Raw genomic sequence first — 21,876 nt, forward strand, 5'->3', positions numbered from 1 at the left:
CGCTTCTCTGAAACCGCCCCAGGCCCTTTGCACGCGGTGTTTGGATATGCCTCCAGTGTCTTCCTTCCACCAGGCCTGCGGGCGTCTCTCCGTCCAGCGCCTGGCCTGGTGCCCGGGGACGCTGCACGGTCCCCCTGCGCTGGGCGGAGGAGCGTGTGTTCCTGCAGGTGCAGCTGTGCCCCGAGTGTGACCCTCCTTCTAAAGGAGAGAGGCGTGGCAGAGAGTCTGCCTTGAAGGCATAAAGGGGAAGAGTTCTGTGTCGGGACATGCCGCCTGGGGCCCTTTGTGTTCTTTTTCTTCACCTAAAGGAGAATAAAATGCTTATTATACGTCTCAAAGGCATCATTGCTCTTGCATCTTGTAAATATCAGGCGCATGGCTAATTTTGATGTTTTCCCCAGTGTTTTTCATTACATGCAAAATATTTGGACGTCTGTGCCATTCTCTGCAGAAAAATCTGTGTACCAGCCTTCTTATGTTGTATTTTGGCGTCATGCACATCCTCCCATCACTTTGTTCTGATGACCCTTTTTGACCTTGAGCACCTCTCCTCGACTTTAAACTCTTTCCTTCCTCAGCACGTGGCCGTCCCGACATTTAAGGCGTCCCTGAGGCTGCGCCCTGTGTCCACAAGTCCGCAGGCACAGACACACAGAAGGTCAGGTGTTTCCTCTGGACCCCGCCCCCCAGCCGACCCTCCCCGCTCCCGCTGCCCCAGGTCCCGACGCCCTCACGATGCCTGTAGACTTCCCCAAGCCCTCACCTCCCAGGACCCCTCAACAGCGCCCGTGGTCCAGAATGATCGATTCGCTCTCCTCCACCTTATCACAACTCCGAAGTCTTTAGCGACTGACGTGGAGCCTGTTTCCGACAGACGCATAGAGCACATAAAACAAAACGACTCCAACACGGTGGGCTCGTGGTCAGGGTGAGGGAGAGTGGGCAGTACAGGCAGGGACGTTAGCCCTCCTCAGTCTAGAGCAACTGTTGGGTGGTACGTTTAAAATGCTTACGGTGATAAAAGAAGGAATTGGAATCTTTAAAAAGACTGACTGTTATGATACACGACTATTTAGATTTGTAAAAGAACCGAAGAGAGATGCTGAAATGGAAAAATGCAGTCATGGAAATTAAAACTCGGGGGTAGGTGAAAGAGCAGAGCAGATTACATACAGCCAGAGAGGATGAGAGTTTGTGAAAGTGACCAGATGCAGAACTACCGCTTTGACTGCAGCTCAGAGACAGAGGTACCTGGAAAAATACGGAAGAGCAAGTAAGAGACCTGGAGGCTTGAGTGAGGAGGTTCTATTGCGCCTACAGAAGGGGGGAAAGAGAAACAGCATTTGAAGGAAGAATGGCTGCGATCTTTCAGATGAAGTGAGCCCACTGACTCCCGAGTAGGGTAGATATAAACAAACCCGCGCTGAGCGGCAGGACATCAAAGACAAAGGATACTTGTCAGCAGCCAGAGAGGAGGCATGGCCCCTGTCCTTCAGGAGGTTGAACTCCAACAGGTGATTAAAGACATAAGCAGTGAAAGCAGAGCCCACAGCGGGGGGGAGGGGGGCAGGGAGGCACGGGACAGCCTGGGGGCTTCCTGGAGGAGGTGACGTCTGCAGTGGGCATGAGCGGAGAGAGGGCGAGGGGGCTGGGCTCCCCCAGGGGCTGCAGAGCAACCACAGGCAGAGCCGGCTGTGCCGCCACGGGAGCTTCTGTCTGTCTGTCTCTGTGACTGCTGTCAGTTGAGCCCGGGTGCTGAGCATTTAGTGTTTAGTATCCTGGATGACTTTGTAGGCTGAGGAAGTGTTGGAGGACGGCGAGTGGTAATCAGGTTCCTGTTCTCTGCGTGGATGTGAGACTGAAGGTTTTCAATAAAAACTGGCCAGCCATCCACATATGTCCGCGTCCTGAAGGCGCCCTCGGCCATCCAGAAGTGGGTGGACTGGCTCAGGTTGCTTAAATCCTCGGTTCCGAGGACGTGGAGGGGGCTTGGCTCCTAAGGAGGTAGAAGAATAAAAACGGGGTCCAAGGACATTTAATCCAGAGCAGGTGCTGAGACTGTGGCCCTCAGGGCACTGATCGTCCATTTTCTCTCTGTGACCAATTCAGGGATTTACTTGAAGCCATGTAAGGGCTGCTATTGTTAAGTCGTGGGGCTATAACATAACGGTGGGGGGGGGATTTCTTTGAAAGGTGTTTTGTCATGTCACATTCTCTGACTCAAGTTCAGTTTAATAAAGTTACAGAACTTGACAGAAATATATCTTCTTGGAAATGATGAAGAAATTGACACTCAGATAATACCCAAGAATCTTATGTTTTATAATTCAGAATGTTTCAGAGAAAAATAAAAGAAACAGAGAGGTTCTTCCCATTACCTGAGTCATACATCACCTGCTCCCTTTGTGTGTGAAAGAGGCCACCCAGTGGCTCGTCCTGGTCACTGAATCTGCACTGTTGTAATCAGTGAGCAGATTCTAGAGCTGGTTGTGAGTACCAGCGTCCGTCTGCACACCTGTTGCCTGCGATCCACATGTGGGCTGGCATCTTTGAGGATTCACGAAGGATCGGTTTATTTTTTTTAATTAATTTATTTTTATTTTTGGCTGTGTTGGGTCTTCGTTGTTGCGCGTGGGCTTTCTCTAGTTGCGGCAAGCGGGGGCTACTTCTCATTGCAGTGCACGGGCTTCTCATTGGGGTGGCTTCTCTTGTTGCGGAGCATGGGCTCTAGGCGCGCATGCGGGCTCAGTAGTTGTGGCACGTGGGCTCAGTAGTTGTGGCTCGTGGGCTCTAGAGCACAGGCTCAGTAGTTGTGGCGCACGGGCTTCGTTGCTCTTTGGCACGTGGGATCTTCCCGGACCAGGGATCAAACCCTTGTCCCCTGCATTGGCAGGTGGATTCTTAACCACTGCGCCACCAGGGAAGTCCCGAAGGGACTTTTAGAGTATGTATTGGGCAATACCAGCAGCTAAATATGGGAAGTTTCTTAGCAAAGTCATAATAGAGGTGACCGTGTTTTCTCCTCTTGTCATTATGTTGCAAGTGTCATTCCCACTTGTTGCAATCTTGTCTTCCGAGGGATTTCCACTCTGACAAGGTCCTAGGGTTTCAAAGTAGAGGGCTTGGCAGGCTCATTGAGCTATGAGTCAGAAGCACTTGAATGAGTTCCTAGATCCTCTTTCTGACGTGCCGGGATACTTCATGAGCTCTTGCACTTCTTGTCCTCGTGTTCCTCTCTGTAGAGCGGGACTGCATCCTGTGTACCCACGGCAAGAATGGCTTGATGAACTCATCAGTAGTTGAAGGAAGCATACATGGGAGCTGGTACTTTCCTACTCTTGAGTTAGAAATAGGTAACCACCACCCAGTCAAAAAATGGGCAGAAGACCTAAATAGACATCTCTTCAAAGAAGACATACGGATGGCCGAGAAGCACATGAAAAGATGCTCAACATCGCTAATTATTAGAGAAAGGCAAATCAAAATTACAATGAGGTATCACCTCACACTGGTCAGAATGGCCATCATCAAAAAGTCTACAAATAATAAATGCTGGAGAGGGTGTGGAGAAAAGGGAATCCTCCTACACTGGTGGTGGGAATGTAAATTGATGCAGCCACTATGCAGAACAGTATGGAGGTTCCTTAAAAAACTAAAAATAGAACTACCATATGATCCAGCAATCCCACTCCTGGGAATATATCCGGAGAAAAACATAATTTGAAAAGATACATGCACCCCAATGTTCACTGCAGCACCATTTACAATAGGCAAGACATAGAGCAACCTAAATGTCCATCAACAGAGGAATGGACAAAGAAGATGTGGTACATGTATACAGTGGAATATTACTCAGCCATAAAAAGGAATGAATTAGTGCCATTTGCAGCAACGTGGACGGACCTAGAGATTATCATACTAAGTGAAGTAAGTCAGACAGAGAAGGACAAATACCATATGATATCATATATGTGGAATCTAAAAAAATGATACAGATGAACTTATTTACAAAATAGAAATAGACTCACAGACATAAAAAACAAACTTATGGTTACCAAAGGGGAGGGGAGAGGGATAAGTTAGGAGTTTGGGGTTAAAATATACACACTACCGTATATAAAATAGATAGGCAACAGGGACCTACTGTATAGCACAGGGAACTATATTCAAGATCTTGTAATAACCTATAATGGGAGAGAAGGAAAAAATATATATATATATATGTATAAATGGGTCAATTTACTGTATACCTGACACTAGTACAACATTGTAAATCAACTATATTTCAATAAAAATTTTTAGAAAGGAAAAAGGTAACCATGTGAAATGTTAGTCATTTAAGTGCAATACATGGAAAAGAAGTATGTTAATAGTTGTGTGGATGACTTAATAGGAACTGGATTGAATCTAAAAATAAAGAAATAGAGAATTGTTCAACAGAGCCGGCACGCGTTAGACATTTAGCACATGCCTTGCCTTTTGTTATGCTCATTTCCGAGACTACGGAAGAAAAACGTGATTTCTCTCCTTGAGTTACTTATGAAATCACTGAGTAGACAAACAGATGTGAAATCCAGAGCAAGTTGAGGCAGTGTGATTCAATGCCAGACAGTGGACGCGGGGAGTCCTGTTGAGGGCTGCAGGGGCGTGGGGACCCAGGCTGGGCCCCTGAAGAACTGGAAGACATTCTGGGCCCAGCCCGAGTGACAGGTGGGCCACCTCCCTGCCCAGAGCAGGGAGTTCTCCTGAGGGCGCCCCGGAGGGGAGCGTGTGCACGTGACGGTGGGCCCCGACGGGAGCTTCCAGGGTGGAAGGAGACAAGTTTGAGCCTAAGCGTTGGGGTGTCCGTGCTGGAGTGGGATTCCGGGTTGGGGAGGGAAGTGGTGCTGCGAGGGTTTGGGGGACGTGGTCACGTGGAGGTGGTGGTGTAGGGAAGCAGCCGAAGGCCCCCGACAAGCGGTGGGTGCTGCACTTCGTGTTCCACGCTCATTTTTCTCACAGAAACTCTCAACCAAGTACGATCACACTTGGCAGACGTAGACCCTGAGGCCCAGGTGAACGGTCGCTGAGGCCCCAGGGCTAGTAAGTGATGGAGGTGACAGTTAAGCCCAGTCGCACCCAGCTTCGGAGCCCTGGCTCCTTGGTGAAATATCAGATCCAAGCCCTAAGGACGGAGCTGGAGGGATTGGGCTTCTAGTAGGTGTTTGGATCATTCAGTCTTAACGTTTTACAGCATTTGTTAAAGTACTTAATTCCTCAGAAGCACTGCACCATGTATGTTGTTGCTGATAAGCGTCTGTATTTGTGTGTACCCTGGTGTGTACGTGAAGTTGATAAAATCGTGAACTTAAGAGACCCCCCCGCCTGACAGATTTCACTATTAATTACTTCTACAGTTAAGATATGGCTCATAAGGAAAAGTAATAAGAAGAAGCATCATATAATTCAGTGTTTCCTTTGTTTATTGTGGTTCTCTGTATGCCTTGAAGAGCCTTTGGGCTTCCCTGGTGGCACAGTGGTTGAGAATCTGCCTGCCAATGCAGGGGACACGGGTTCGAGCCCTGGTCTGGGAAGATCCCACATGCCACGGAGCAACTAAGCCCGTGCGCCACAACTACTGAGCCTGCGCTCTAGAGCCCACGAGCCACAACTACTGAGCCCATGAGCCACAACTACTGAGCCCATGCGCCACAGCTACTGAGCCTGCGCTCTAGAGCCCACAGGCCACAACTACTGAGCCCACGTGCCACAACTACTGAAGCCCGTGCGCCTAGAGCCCGTGCTCCACAACAAGAGGAGCCACCACAATGAGTAGTCCGCGGACCACAACAAAGAGTAGCCCCCGCTCACCGCAACTAGAGAAAGCCTGTGTGCAGCAACAAAGACCCAATGCAGCCAAAAGTAAAAATAAAATAAAATAAATAAATTTTTAAAAAAAAAAAAAGTAGAGCCTTTTCTAAGAGGAATTTTCCATTGAATACCAGGCAGGGCGGAGGGCGTGTGTGGGTGAGTGTTCCTGTGATAATCCAGGCGTGGTCTTCTGGATCATGGAGTTCTTTAAATTCTAAAAGCTTAGACATTGACTAATAAGCCACACCATGATACGGTTAAACTGCCCTGTCTTTAGTGGGGTTGGGTTTCTTTGGGGAAGATATGTATCAGAAATCTCCAGAATCACCAGAACTTAAGCTTCAGTTCTCTGACCTTAGAGAAGTTTAAACCAGATCAGAGCTGGGCAGCCAGTCACCCTGGTGCCCCTTAGATTATAACTTAATCTAAGTTATAGACATTTTTTATCTCTCTCCAGGATTCATTTCTTTTTCTTGACTGTTTACATTTCCCTCTATTTCCATCTTCCTTTTAAAAGTGTTTATTCTTCAGGAAATAAGTGAGTAACTGCTAGATGGTGTACTTAGAGGCAGTTGGGTGTGTTCAGGGAATTACGTGTTAGATATTTAGGAGTCCGAGGATGTGTAATTCTTGTTTTTTCATTTCATTGAAGTAGAGTTGATTTACGGTGTTGTGTTCATTTCTTCTGTGCAGCACAGTGACCCAGCTGCACATGTATGTTCTTTTTCGTGCTCTTGTCCACTGTGGTTTGTCACAGGATGCTGAGTGTCGTGCCCTGTGTGATTCCTTTTTAAGGTGCTCCCCTGACAGCTCTCCGTGGTTCTCTGTGTCCCTGGATCCTGCACACGTGGTGGCACCGTGCTGTGTTGGGGCTGCACGTGCTTGCCTGCCCTGTCACCGCTGTGCTTGACCTGGGCCCCTTTCTCGAGGGCCCGGTCCTGGGCTAGGAGCTGAGAGTCCAGGGAGAGAAGAGTCGGCCCCTCCTTCAGGGGACGGGCTCTCGACCTCCTGTCCGTTTGTCCCAACCCTCGGACCTAGCCTTCTTCAGTCTGTGCTCAGGTTTCCGCCAGTGATTTAAAAATGGCTCACGCGCACTTTCTTTCTTTCACAGTTCTCTGACCCATTTCGTTCTTCCTCGTAAGATACCCGAGCCAACTCCTCCGTCGCTCCTCTGCTGTTACTGCCCCTGGGTCTGCAGCCTCCTGGGGTCACTGGGACCTGGGCAGCCTTCCATCCATCGCTTCCCCAGTGAGCCTCGCCGCCCTGGTGCCTGCGGCTCACGTGCGAAGGCGGAGCTCAGTGTGTGGTTATGGGGCCCCGTAACCTGCTGTCTGTGTGCCTTCCTCGGGCCCACACGCTGCTCCCTTCCCTGTCACGATGCTGGGGAAATCATTTCGGAAATTGAGCTGAGTTGGAAACTAGGGCCCACATTATCTACTGCAAACAATTAATCCAACAAAAGCTAGATTTTTACCCCAACCCTTCTCAGCCTCCTGGGCCCCTGCTCACAGGGAAATCTCAGGGGAGGAGCATCTGATTGGCCTGGCTTGGGTCCTGTTACCACACCTTGCTAGAGGGAGGTGATTGAAATCCAGGTGAAAGGGAACTGGCATGCATTCCACTCACTGTACGTACGTTGGCCTCTGGTCTTTAATGATTATATATATACTTTTGGAACATAAGTCCCTTGAAGAAAAGGTCTCAGTATAGATCTGTTTTGTGCTATACCCAGCAAACTGTGAATTTCTGATAAATGCAAAGCATTGAAGGAACTTGAGCTCAAAATACAAATCTTTTCAATTTCCAAATTTCCATTTCCTTTGCTCACAAGGACCAGGTACACTGATGGCAAGTCATCGTCCTCTTGCTGCGAGTTTATGACACACGGATTGAGCAAGAACTTGCAGGAACTTGTAAAGGGAAGTCATTGCAGCCCTGTCTTTACTTTCTGTTTTGGAGAGTGTGTGAGGAGGGTAGGACTGAGGGGTCACAAAAACCTGCAGGTGAGAGTGGGAATTTAGTCATTGTGTGTGTGAGCATTTCGACTGTTTGGTGAGCAAGTCTTAAAAAATGAGAGCCATCCTTGGGAAACTGGGCTTCATTAATTCAAGAATCTGCTTTGCCATGTTCTTTATTTCTCACGTTTAACCTGTGCTTAAATAAATGTTGGGCCGCTAGACTTAGCCTGATTTGCTATTCTTTTCAATGGGGAAAATATTCTAAAACGTGAAAGTTTCCGTCCTGGATACAGTTGAGGAAAAAAGTTCTCATTCAGCCCGCCAGTCACTTCCCCATCTGTGGGAAAGAGTGCAAATATTGAGTGGAAAAGCCACAAATGAGGGAGCCAGACCACCTGCTGAAAGTACAGCGTGACAGCAGACATTTGGGTTTCCATCATGGCCTTCCCACTACTAGTGTTAAGTCGTAAAAAGCTCAGGTCTCGGTCACCCGAGACAAGGTCGTGTACCTGTGTGGGTTCTTTGCTGCAAGTGGCAGAAACTGACTCTTGTTAATTTAACCGGAAGGGACTTTATTGGAGGGATATTAGGGATCCTTAGAAATGGTAAGGAGACCGAAGAACTAGGCTTGGGGTCGGCAGGAAACAAGGCCCCTGTGGAAGTGCAGGAACCAAGCATCGCTGTGGGTATTCGTGGTGGCTTTTGTCGAGCAGGAGCGCGGTGACCCCAGCGGCTCCTGGCCTCCTGGCTGCGTGCTCCGGGAAAGTGGCCAGGAGGGAGAGTCTGATTGGCCCAGCTTGGGCCCTGTTCCCACCCTGTGACGGAGGGAGGGGCCTCCAGGATTTACCCGGGAAAAGTCCTTCTCCAAAGGGGAATCAGGACGAACCTAGCGCGAGGGGCCACCACAGGGCAGCGGAAGGAACCGCGTGACAGGAGGAGGCCAGGCCCGCTTTGCCTTCAGTGACTGAGGGTCACAAAGGTGTGCTCGAGGACGCCGGCTTCGAGGTGCGTTCCGTCTGTCTCCGTCTCACTGCGTACCTGACCACCCGCTTCTCTCTCCTAGTTTGGGGCTGGAGGGCAGTCCTGTTGTGCCCTGATTTGCACGCCTGTGGGATCCTGAACACGTGTGTCAGAGCAGCTGGTGGTGAAGCAGTTATACTGTGATCAGTTTTGAGAAATTCAATTTTTTAGGCCGTTTTCCTTTTTTTAATTAATTTTTTGGGAGTATAGTTGATTTACAAAGTTGTGTTAGTTTCTGCTGTGCAGCAAAGTGAATCAGTTATACGTATACATAGATCCACTCCTTTTTAGATTCTTTTCCCATACAGGTCATTACAGAGCATTGAATAGAGTTCCCTATGCTGTACAGTAGGTACTTATTAGTTACCTATTTTATATATAGCAGTGTGTATATGTATCCCGATCTCCCAATGTATCCCTCCCCCTTTTTCCCCCCCAGTAGCCATAAGTTTGTTTTCTACATCTGTGACTCTATTTCTGTTTTGTAAATAAGTTCATTTGTACCATTTTTCTAGATTCCACATATATGCGTTAATATATGATATTTGTTTTTCTCTTTCTGACTTACTTCACTCTGTATGACAGTCTCTAGGTCCATCCACAGCTCTACAAATGACCCAATTTCATTCCTTTTTATGGCTGAGTAATATTCCATTGTATATATGTACCACAACTTCTTTATCCATTCCTCTGTCGATGGACACTTAGGTTGCTTCCATGTCCTGGCTATTGTAAATAGTGCTGCAGTGAACATTGGGTTGCATGCATCCTTTCGAATTATGGTTTTCTCTGGATATATGCCCAAGAGTGGGATTGCTGGGTCATATGGTAGCTCTGTTTTTAGTTTTTTAAGGAACCTCCACACTGTTCTCCATAGTGGTTGTACTAGTTTACATTCCCACCAACAGTGCAGCGGGGTTCCCTTTCCTCCACAGCTTCTCCAGTGTTTATCGTTTGTAGACTTTTTGATGATGGCCATTCTGACCAGTGCGAGGTGATACCTCATTGTAATCTTGATTTGCATTCTCTAATGATGAGTGATGTTGAGCGTCTTTTCACGTGCCTCTCATGGGCCGTGTTCCTGGACGGCGTCAGTGTTCACCCCGTTGGCCCCGTGGCACAGTTTCCTAGTTAACCTGCTCCGTCCATCACTGCCCAGTTACCGAGGATTTGGTATTTTAAGTACGTTCATCAGTAGCCGCACTTGTGCCTTTTGGCCTCATCTCGATACACAGCTCCCTGGCCAGTCTGAGTTTAGTTGTCCTGGAGTTGATTTATGCGTGTAGCACATGGTTTCTGAATAAATACTGCCTCGTGATTAAAGCCATACCTTTCAGGGGCTGTTGTTAAGTTACCCTGCCAAACCTTGTGATGGGAAAATGGCAGTAGACTCCTACACCTTATTCTGACCGTCTCCATTTTAAAAGGAGGGTGCAGAGACTTCCCTGGCGGCCCAGTGGTTAAGACTCCACGCTTCCATTGCAGGGGGCCCGGGTTCGATCCCAGTTCAGGGAACTAGGATCCCACAAGACTCGTGGGAAAAAAATAAATAAATGAAAATAAAAAGCATAAAAGGAGAGTGCAGTCTTCCAGAAGGAAACAGGCTTTAATGTCCTGGGATGGAGGGAGACCACAGGCCTTTTTGCTTACCTCTGAATGTTTGGTGACGTTTATAGTGTGCCCCCTGGGTGCAAGAAGGAAATAATGACGGGGTGCAGTTTTGTCAAGTTAACATTTAAATGACTATGGGATGACACCCCAGTTCGGGTCCCTGTAGGGCTCGGGGCTCCCGGGGCTCCCGCCACCACCTCTGCCCCTGAGTCTGACGCTGCACAGAAACTTCTGGACGTGCCGATGTCACCGGAAGCATGGTGAAGAGTTGACCCCGTGTGTCTGTCCCGCAGCACCCCGTGCTCGACGAGCCCATCGCCGAGGCCGTGTGCATCATTGCAGACACGGACAAGTGGAGCGTCCAGGTGGCCACGAGTCAGAGGAAGGCGGTGGACGGCACGAAACTCGGCCAGGACGTCCTGGTCTCAAGCCAGGTGTCCAGTTTACTTCAGTCCATCCTGCAGCTTTATAGGCTTCACCTCCCCGCCGACTTCGTAAGTATCGTTCTCAGACCATCAGAGAAGTGAGCTAAGAAAGCATTTTCCGCAGCATTGTGGTTATAAAGTCACGCATTCCCGTGTATTGATTTTAGTCTAACTGGATGTTAGCATCAGTGAAAACAGAGCATGTGACACAAAACCAGCACACGGGCTGGATTCAGTGACAGTAGTCCTTCTGGAGACAGCACAGAGTGACACAATCTTTTTGAACAAGTTACGTGGAGAAACAGGGAAGGTATGGGGGCAGGGATCGAGCATAAAGGGAAGTTTAACATCCTCCTTTGGGGGACTCATCGGTTTTCCCGTCATCGGGTCAAATGCAAGCCAGCCAGCTTCCGAAGGGACGAGTGCCATCAGTTCAGGGACCATCCTCCCAAAGTTGTTATGGATACATAGAATATTGTTCGTGTAAACGCTTAAAATGTTGAAGCACCATAGCCATAGGGGATGGTATCAATTGTTACTTTTCGAATGGGATTTTAAAATCACTTTGATAACGTTACATTATTAAATACGAACAGCAGACAGACCCCCTGAACTCCGAGAAAATGATCAGCAGCTCTCCCTGAGTCCCTGGAATAACATGCAAAACAAATTCCTGTGTGTCTGTGTGCAGAGAGATCAAGAGAAAATACATTTAGCCAGGAAGGGAGCAAGGTTTCCAGAGCACAAGCGCAGCTGAAGGGCACGTACAGGGCAGAGCCCCGCGAGCTGGCGGGGCTGCACCTGGGAGGAGCTCACCAGCCTTCTGGACTCCTCCTCCCTCAGCCCCAAACCAAACAGCGTCTCCCTTCCAGCCTCCGGCCTCCGCAAAAGATGCAGAGCTATTGACAAGCAAGTAGGAGGCTGAATGTGAGTCACCTCCCCGGTTGCTCGCGGCGGGTGTTCCCCTGACCTCTCGTGGCCGGGTCTGCAGGCGCACCGCACCCCTCGGAAGGTCGGGACTCCTCTGTCCTTGGAGGAGGTGCTTTGAAACACTGGCTGTCACCTCAGGTGGCAGCACAGCATCACGGGGCACCCCTGGACGTCACGGGGGCCACGCCCAGGCTTTGCCGTTGCTTCGTCGGGCATCTCAGGGCCGCAGCTTTCTCCTCTGCAAAGTGAAGACGGTACCTAGGCAGCAAGCGTGTGTGAGAGTCCTCCAAGGGGCTGCTTTCTACCTGTCCGAGCTCAGGCGAGATGAGATGCCCTGGCAGCCAGTGGACAGTAGTGGCCAGTCCGTGGGCTTTCAGTGGCCTGGACTGAGACCCAGGCGCCTGTGCTTCCGAGTCGGGTGCCTTGTCGAAGCTGGGGCACAGCAGCACCTGTCCTGTCTGGTGGTAAAAATTAAGTGAGATGATTCGGGTAGAGCACTAGAAGTCGTGCTGGATGTTACACACACTCAGGAAACAGCTACTATCAGTGTAACTGTTAGTAAGAACCAGTTGCGTGAAACAGTGTTCATGGCTTTGAAGACTGACACCACCTTCTCACTGAAACCTTTATTTGGGCTTTAAACTGTAGGACCCCTGTTCTCAGGGGTAACACAGAAGGCCCCACCTGTGGCGTATTACAACCTGATTCCTGTTCTACATTTGTAGGCAGTTTTTCCTTCTAGTAGCAACTCACATCATGCTGATTTAGAGGCCGAAGTCTACTTTTCTGTAAGGGAAGAGAGATATATTTGATTTTACAGTTTTTTACTGTTATATTTACCAAACTTTTATATTTTATTCTATAATCCATATCTCTTGCTACGTTTGAAATCTTAGTTATCCCAGCAGTAAATTACCACAGTTAATTCTTTTTACTTCATTGAGACATAAGTTACATATTACCACTTAATAATATGAATGACTTGACAAAATCAGGATCAAAGAACATTTCATCTGCAGTTTAAAATTCTCCTTAAAAGTCACTCGAATGAAACACGTGATTAAAGGCCTGTTAGTACCTTCAGTGTGAAAAGAGAAAGTAGCTATTTTAAATTTCAGAAGTTAAAGTTGAAGAAATCCATCTCAGAAAGGAGGGAGGGGAATCCTGAAACAGTTCGATTTCATAATCAGGCTTTTAAAAAAATTTCTAAGTGCTTTGATTGCAAGTTCCGTGCACATTCCATATGAACCAATGTTCTGTTTATTTCCGCACTGCAACACACAGTTTTCCTGGGGACCATGAAAACACAGTAAATTCACTATTTCAAAACATAAAGGATTCAACGTAATGTGAATGTTCTTTTTAATATTTTACAACACTCTTACTAAAACTTTGTATTTGCTCCACAAGGAACTGACACTGAACAGGAGACCTTTCCGCACTTAACTCTGTTTTCCTGGGGGAACATTCTCCCCCAAGAGAATTGGCGAAATCCTCCTTGCTTTGATTATTACTCTTACTCACTTACCAGTTGTGTTTCGTCCACACAATACGATGCACTTAAGGTTTTAAGCCAATGAAAAATGGAAAAGATTGCATCTCGAATGGATACTTTTTCCATGTCACTGATCAGCCCAGGTGGTCAGGATCAAAGTTTTCAAGTGCATCTGTTAATCTTTTTACCTTGAAAATACCAGGCCTAATGGTCTAGAAGAAAATCACGTCTGATGGAGTGACCCTTGCCAGAGCCATCAGGTGACTTACTGAGCTGCCTGGATTGGTCTCCCTGCCAAATGCAAAAGCATTTGCCTCTGGTGCAAGACACAGGTGACTGCTGCTCTCCAAAAACGAAGCTGGACACAGTTCCAAGGGTAGAGATGTTCTGAACAAAACTGCCCTTTCTTCATCGTTACTAGAGACCTAGTTAAAATACACTCTTGAGAGCAAAAAAAAAAAAAGGTTCAGAATAACCTTGTTCCAGTCATTCTTCTGGGAATGAATTGCACCAAAATAATCTGAGATACAGGAAAACAACAAGAAAGGTGCTCTTTACAAAATTATGTACAATAACAAAAATGCAGATGGCTATGTGATTTTAGTCATGGTAAATTCACATTCTGAAAAATCAGTCATAAAAATTATATTGATAAAGAATTTTTAATAACATGGGAAAAGGATTATTAGAAAGTTTTTTGAAAGCAGGAAATAAGTGTACTTATAGAATGATTTTAACTATGTAGAAACAAATGCTTTTTTAGAAAGACCAGAAAATATATATGAAGATCTTAACAGTCACTGGAAAAATTAAACTTTATTGTTTTACAAAAACCTATTCTTTTTTATTTTTTTATTTTTTTAAATTTTATACTGGAGTACAGTTGATTTACAATGTTGTGTTAATTTCAGGTGTACAGCAAAGTGATTCGGTTGTACACACACGTATCTATTCTTTTTCAGATTCTTTTCCATATAGGTTATCGCAGAGTAATGAGTAGAGTTCCCTGTGCTTTTCAGTAGGTCCTTGTTGATGACAAAAACCTATTCTTATCCCTGCTCATGGTAGGGTTTGAGCTGGGTTGTAATTCTTGAAGTATATTTTAAAGAGATGAGATTACAGTAGCATACTTAGAAATGGATTGAGGGAATTGCGGCTCTTAGACGTTGGCAGAGATCTGAGTTCTTGCCCTCATCGTGAGTGTGATTGGCTTTGCAGTGCATCATGCACCTGGAAGACAGACTACAGGAGATGTACCTGAAGAGTAAGATGCTGTCTGAGTATCTTCGTGGACACACGCGCGTGCATGTGAAAGAATTAAGTGTCGTTTTGGGGTGAGTTCTGGGGAGTGCTGGCGTCCCCCTGTGGGGGGCTGTCCCCTGCGCTCTATCCACTGACCTGTCCAGCCTCTGGGGCTCCCCAGTGAACGGCATGTTTCTTGTATCTGATACTGGAGTTTCACGCCCGGAAACACATGCAGACCTTGAAGCTAGTGGTACCTTGTTAGTCTTGCCCCTGGATTATTTTATCCTTGAAAGTGAAGAGTGTAATCCCCCTCCATCTGCCCATTTCTAGTCATTTCAGTAAGATGTGCGAGTCACAAGCTGTCACACACGCGGCAGCAGCTGTGCTTTCCGTGCTTTTTCTGGAGGAGGTGGGGAAGGCCATTCCCCTGGACTTGGGGGCCCGTCTGCACGTCCCGGGGTGACCGTACTCTCTTCCCTTTTATTATGAGCCCATCAGAAGAGGAGGCGTGCATGCTATCGATAACGTGTATCATTTTCCAGAGGCTCTTTGCCCTGACTTCTCTGGGGGAAGACTTGTGTTTTACTGACTTGTGTTTTACTCTCTGCTTAATTTTCCACAGAGAAGTAACAAAAAAACCTTGTGTAGATGAGGCATTGTCTCCCTTACCTGTGATGATGACCTCCCCCCCCCCGCCCCAGTTTGGGGCAAGGAAATACTGTGTATCAAACGTCAACCCTGAAATTCTCTGTTAAGCCTGCCAATCAAAGTATTATTTCAAGGCTCAGGCCTCTGCATTCTTGTCGGACTTTCCATCTTTCACACCCAGGATATGACTTATACTCTATTGTTTGGCTTTTAGCGTTTCCTGTCACTTTTTTTTTTTTTACATCATTTAAAAAATATTCTCCCCGTTTGAGGCATTTGCTTTTGCACTTTTTACTTAGATCTCTTCACCAGCCTCACTGTAGTCCTGCCCCATCCTGTTTCCGATGCAGAACGTGCAGCTTTTATTTCCAGGACGCTTGCCTGGCCCCTGACAGGTGCCCACCATCAGCACCCTCAGAAGGATGGGGAGGGTGGATTTACCTCCTCGTCGCCAGGCCCCTCAGCGCCTTGTTAGTGGGGGTCCCTCCAGCCCCTCAGCCCCTCCCACGCTCAGGCCAGCAGCACTAAGGTGCTGGGAGCTCCCCGTCTGCCCCGAAATGAGATCCGGAGGGAGCATTACTGGAGAAGGCGTGGAAAACTCCACGAGCTCATGCCAGCTGCCTTTTTAGGTTCTATTTTTAATTTTTGGTTTTGGGAATCAAGGGAGAGCATTAGGACGTATTTCAAGGACCGAGACCGGCCTGACTTTTCCAGGACGCGCGGCCTTCTGCCCATGCGCACCTGTGAGTGTCGGGCACGTGCTCAGTGGGGGTCTCGGTCACGTGCTCAGTGGGGGGGGTCTCGGTCGTGTCAGCCTTGAAGGAATCTCCGGGGTTCTGGAGACGCTGCCACCGTCATGCGTTCCCGGAGACGAGCGTGAAGCCGGTGCAGACCCGGGGTGCAGGCCGGGAGGGCTGGCCGGAGGGGGAGTCGCACAGAGGCCGCGCGGGGATGCGGGGAACGTGGGGTCCCAAGGACAGGCTCCCGTGTCCCCGCCTCGTTCACTCCGGCATCGGTTCTGGGCACTGACCGGGCAGCCCGGGGGTCCGGCGCCGGGGCCCCTCCCGTAAGTCCTGCAGCTTTAAAGCAACGTCCCCTCCTCTGTCCGCCCTCAGGATCGAGTCCAACGACCTGCCCCTGCTGACGGCCGTCGCCAGCACTCACTCTCCGTACGTCGCTCAGATACTCCTGTAAGCCGACGCTCCGGACAGCTGCCCCGTGGAAGGAGGGAGGACGGACGGCCGCTCCCCAGGACCGCGAGGCCCGAGCAGGGCAGACGGAGCCGGTGCTGCCGCGCTGGGCCCGGCCGGGCGGGGCCGGGCGCACGTCGGGGCGCAGCAGCGGGGCTCGGACGTCTCCGAGTTCCAGCGCGAGCTCCCCAAGCCGGGGAGAGGGGTCCCGCCGTCCTGACCCCGGCTCAGCGGCCGAGGGAAGCCCGCGCGTGCCGCCCTCCGCTCCGGCGTCACCGTCACCGTCACCGTCACCGTCCGGCGCACGGCGCGGGGGGCCGGGAGCTCCGGGGACCCGCTGCTCCCCGTCTTGTCCCAGTTTACCGCGTTCGAGGTGCAGCCGCGGGTGGGTCCGGGACGGGTCGCTGGTGCGATCACGGCAGGAGTCGGTGCGGCGTCCTCAGCCCGTCCCCGCGTGCTTCCGTGGCAGCGGCGACCTCGGCCCGAGCCCGCCCGGCTTCCCCGGACGCTTCGCAGCTCTCGGCAGCCTCTTAAGCGGGGCCGTTCACCAAAGTTGGTTCCGTAAGCCGGCGAGTGGTTCTGTGGCTGAACTCCTCCCGCGGAAGCCACCTTCTTCCTATCCTAGTTAATACCAAGGACTGTTCCTACTTTGAAAGGCCCAGCTGTCCTGGTGGGAAATGAACGCTGCAAGAGTGCAGGGTGACTCATGAATTAGTGTGAACGTTTATAAACAGTCCCGATAGGAGCTGAATTTTTACACTATCATCTCTGTGCCTTCCAATCCCTAGGTCCTTTTCAAAACAGCTTCCCAGAAATTCACTGCCCCGTAGTATAAAACCTGCCAAAATGAAGCATTGTTTATTTATGAGCATAGTTTGCTTTTTAAAAACCCTGAATTTTCTGTGGACGTTCACTTTAGTTTACTGACCGTGAAACAGACGATGTGCTGACATCCAGGGTAAAGGAAAAGCCTCTTGGGTAAGTGGATGGTTACAAGGCGGGGGGCTAACCCAGTACAGCAGAACTGTTCGTTCCTGCAGATCTTGAGGTCGGTTCGTTATAACCAGGCTCTGATTTCCTTCTCGTTTATGAATTGATGCCGGTCCTTTCCATGTAGCCTTTGCACCTGAGAATATGAAACGACTTCCCTTTCAGGAGTTAAAGTGACTTCATATTTTCTACTTGATAAAATCCTGATCCCAAACCCCAAGTTACGTACATCTGTGTCTTTACTGTTTGACAAATGCACGCGAGTTATTTGTTTGAAAGAGGAGAGCGGCAGGACCAATGGAGAAAAACAGGTGTGTGTTGTTTCTTTCTTAGGAATAGGTCAGGACTGCAGCCTTCCCCTCTCTTTTTTCATAAATCATCTTTCTTTCTTTTGGCTGCTCCAGGCGGCCTGCAGCATCTTCGTTCCCCGACCGGGGACTGAACTCGGGCCCTCCGCAGTGAGAGCGCCGAGCCCTAACCCCTGGACCCCAGGGAATTCCGCCCCCCCCTTTTTTTTACGATGTGAAATGCAGAGAGGCGTGTTGAGGCTCTTAATCTTGGATTTGTATTGTGTGTCTTTCTCTCATAAAAGTGACGTTGTCCATTCCTTCTACGTTTTCCGTTTCCTCTTGCCTGATGCCTGGCACGAGACGGGTGTCCCGAGTCCTCGGCGCCGTGGCATCGTGGCGGCTGTCGTGGACCTCGCCCGTGGCCACCCTCTCCCCGCCCGTGCGGAGTGAGGTCCCAGCGTCCCCTCTGCACCGGCTTCGAGCACCCGCCGTCTCGGTTTCCTTCTCCTCGTTGACACGTTCTGGGCGCTTCCCCTCCCTCCTCCCCGACCCCCGACCCTCCAGGGCTCACAGACCGTAACTAGAAACAAAATCAGTGCATGAAGCGGCCCGGGGGACGCTGAGCTTTAAACGGCCGATGCTGAACTCCACGCAGTACAGATGCGGCCCAGCCCCTGGAAGCTGAGGAAACTGGCTTTGCCTCCGCATCTCCTGCCCCCCGCCTCCCCCGGGAGAAGGTGACGGAGGGACAGCGCTCAGGACCCTGGGCGGCCCCGACCCTCAGGGCTGCCGCCCGCACAGCAGACCAGGGCTGTTGCTGCTCGTTCACAAACCCTCCCCTGGAGAACGTCCACCTGTGCTGTCTCCTAAACTCACCCTCCTCCCAAAAGCAGAAAAGAAGAGAATCTCATGGAACTGTGTTGACACACACAGCGGACCCCACCTGGTGGCTTGGGTCTGTCTTAGCCCAAGAGGGCAAGGAAGGGACCCGCCCTCGCCCAGGCCCACCTCAAGAAAAGAAACAAAAGTTAAAAAAAAAAAAAAAAAATGTACAAATAGAGAAAACTACCTCAGTTGACAGGATTCCACCTTTAGGGTTTCTTCAACTTTGACGTCTTACCTGTTGAGTGCACCTTTTGTAGCATCTTGCTTTTCCACGCAAGCTGGGAGGCAGGACAGAGCGGGTGTGCGCCCGCGTGACCGTGATGGGCCTCTCTCTAGCATGTCGCGGTTTCATTTTTCATAGACTGACGGGTGATATGAATGTAAAGATCATTGTGTACGTTTAAACATGACAATGAAAACTTAAAATGTAGCTTCCATACTTGTGCATAATTCCAAAGTATTTTATTTTTATCAGTGTTAAATAGCTTTTTGTACAGGCTTCAATCCGTTTTTCTGAAGTGTGCTGTTTTTTAATGAAAGTTAACTCCAAACTTTTCACATCCCATGGAACTGCCGTTTACACATCGCAACTTTTTAAACTTTCCATATTTTTCAAAGTTAACTTTTTTCGAGGGAGGAAAATCCCTGCCTGCTAAATGATACTAAACTGTTGTTCAGGCCCTTCTAATTAGGTCCTGAGATTTTATAAAATTCAGCCTGTAGCTTTTTAGCTTCCTCACTAGAGTTGGTTGTACATAAAAATAAAGAATACAGAGTGACCCCACGGTTCTTTTAAATATCTGGATTTTTCCACTAACAACACATACTTTTGAAAGTATTTTGTTCATGCATACTTTCACCAATAAACTGAAAAAGTCTTTAGCTTCTCGGTAAATGTGAACCATTTGTTTTCTCTCGTGCTTTGGGGGAGGGGACCTTTTAATATACTGTTTGCCTAAATCAAGCAGCCCCCTCTGAATGTTAATTTTTAAATGTCCATCTTTGGTGAACCGTATATCTTGAAAGCAAGATTGCAATGTGCTTAAATTTAAGTGGTGTTTGTTTAAAAAGGAGAAAATTCTGGGATTGATTTGTTACTACTGAAGTTCCATTAAGACAAATTGGTAGGACTTTATGTTTTTGATCAGTTAAATAGATATCAATGTCAACGTATGGAAATTTTTTTCTTCAAACTTGTTCACATATCATTTTGATCCATTTTTATGTGGCATTTGGTGCAATAAACCTTCTGAATTTATCTTGAACATTTTCCTGGTACTGCCTATGATTTGTTTGTTGCGTTTAATCAGACTTAGACGTCTCATTTCCAGTAATTCATGCTGAAACAAGCCCACTGTATATGTCAGTGACTCTCAGCAAGGCTGTTTGGGAAACGTAGGGCCTCTTCGGTGAGCAAGGTGATGGGCGAGGGCTCCTGGCACAGGATGGGCAGGGGCGGAGGGTGAGAGGAGAACATCTTGTCACGTGCAGGACACCCCGGAATGAGGAAGTTATCCCACCTCCCGTGTGACTCACAAATATCCTGCTGACGTTCAGGTGGGTGAAAGCCTTAGTTTATAATGATCTAAGCTGAGAATTTAATTTTGCGTTACTTACAAGCACAACGCATTTCTCTCACGAGCTTACTATACGCTGAATTTTCCAGGAATGCCACTGTTGTATATAAGCTGAGGCGAGGTTTAACTTTGCAAGGTTTAGGGTTTCAGCAAGAACTGACACACATTTGGAAAACCCTGTTACCAGTGGCCGTGCTCTTCATGAAGTCTGTCAGTCATCAGCGCGGTGTTCTCTATCATCTCTGCTTGTAGCTGTTGCCTTCGTGGAGATTCCATTCAGGAGCAAGTATCTGCTTCGTTCATTATATTTTCTAATCTACTAGTGCCCCCAATGTCTGTGTATTAAAGTATATATTACTGTAAGTTGTAAAATAGTACAACGAGGGCATTATAGTGGTTGGTTATGAGTTATGTGTGTAAGGTTATTCTGTGGATGAATCTTATGAATTTTATTTTAGGAAAAATAAAGGGCATTACAAAATATTTGCTATGAAATGTGTCCCTGATACACACGGCCTCAGGAAACATATGCTATGAAGTGTAATTTTCGTAGCTACGTAAGACCATATTGAATCCTGTTGTTTTCAGAGTACAGGAAGGAGTCATATTAGGTATTGCTAAATCCTTTTTGGATTAGAGGTAAATTTCAAGTGTTTTTCCTGTTCCCTTTAAAATCACGCCATTGAGAAAGCCCTGACACACACGTACACACCACGTTGCTTCTTGGTTCTGTCGGGTGCCTGATGCATGTCACCTCATTTGATTCTCACACCTGGATGAGGTGGGTACTGTGACAGCTAATCTTATGTGTCACCTTGGTTAGGCCACGGTACCCAGATACCTGGTCTAACACCGTGCGATGTTGCTGTGAAGGCTTTTGAGACGACAGCAGCACAGATGAGGCGGCTTTGAGTAAAGCAGGTCACCCTCCATACGGTGGGGCGTCTCCCCGGTCAGGTGAAGGACTTCAGAGAAAACAGACTGAGATCCCCTGAAGAAGAGGGAATTCGGCCTCCCCACGGCCTTCACACTCGTGCCTGGGTCTCCAGCCTGCTGGCCTGTGTGCAGATTTGGGATCTGCCAGCCTCCACAATCATGTGAGCCAATTCCTTAATTCCTTAAGAGAAAGCTATCTATCTGTCTGTCTCTGTGCATCTGTCCATCCATCCATCCACCACCCATCCATCCGTGCATTTGTCCCTTCATCCATTCATGTCTATCTCTCCATCCATCCACCCACCCATCCATCCATCCACCCACCCAGCCATCCATCCACCCACCCATTTGTCCCTTTATCCATTTCATCTATCTCTCCATCCATCCATCCATCCATCCACCACCCATCCATCCATGCATTTGTCCCTTCATCCATTCATGTCTATCTCTCCATCCATCCACCCACCCATCCATCCATCCATCTGTCCCTTTACCCATCCATTTGTCCCTTTATCCATTTCATCTATCTCTCCATCCATCCATCCATCCATCCACCACCCATCCATCCATGCATTTGTCCCTTCATCCATTCATGTCTATCTCTCCATCCATCCACCCACCCATCCATCCATCCATCTGTCCCTTTACCCATCCATTTGTCCCTTTATCCATTTCATCTATCTCTCCATCCATCCATCCATCTGTCCCTTTACCCATCCGTCTATCTATCTGTCTGTCTCTCCATCCTTCCATCCATCCATCCATCCATCCTGTTGGTTCTGTCTCCCTGGAAAACCCTGACTAACATAGGTACTTAAGATATCGG

At 48.5% G+C, this 21,876-nt stretch overlaps 2 protein-coding genes and 1 long non-coding RNA gene across 12 annotated transcripts in view; 1 reads left to right on the forward strand and 2 right to left on the reverse strand.

Moving 5' to 3' along the window:
* Window positions 1-17,969, forward strand: part of FNIP2 (folliculin interacting protein 2) — a 116,551-nt gene extending 98,582 nt beyond the window's left edge. For all 10 annotated transcript variants that reach the window (XM_082461655.1, XM_082461647.1, XM_082461654.1 and 7 more), the window contains 3 exons: window positions 10,733-10,933; window positions 14,508-14,623; window positions 16,298-17,969. In XM_082461655.1, coding sequence (XP_082317781.1) covers window positions 10,733-10,933; window positions 14,508-14,623; window positions 16,298-16,376 — 396 coding nt within the window. In that variant the 3' untranslated portion in view covers window positions 16,377-17,969. The remainder of the gene's footprint in view (window positions 1-10,732; window positions 10,934-14,507; window positions 14,624-16,297) is intronic.
* The window catches only part of LOC309660861, a 239,158-nt gene that overhangs the window by 8,537 nt on the left and 208,745 nt on the right, over window positions 1-21,876 (reverse strand). The window lies entirely within an intron of this gene.
* SPMIP2 (sperm microtubule inner protein 2) overlaps window positions 10,940-21,876 on the reverse strand; it is a 170,213-nt gene continuing 159,276 nt past the window's right edge. Inside the window, exon 6 of the mRNA XM_082461903.1 lies at window positions 10,940-12,580. Coding sequence (XP_082318029.1) covers window positions 12,533-12,580 — 48 coding nt within the window. The 3' untranslated portion in view covers window positions 10,940-12,532. The remainder of the gene's footprint in view (window positions 12,581-21,876) is intronic.

Source organism: Balaenoptera physalus (assembly GCF_965194825.1).
Source record: "Balaenoptera physalus genome assembly, chromosome: 5".
Classification (NCBI taxonomy): Eukaryota; Metazoa; Chordata; class Mammalia; order Artiodactyla; family Balaenopteridae; genus Balaenoptera; species Balaenoptera physalus.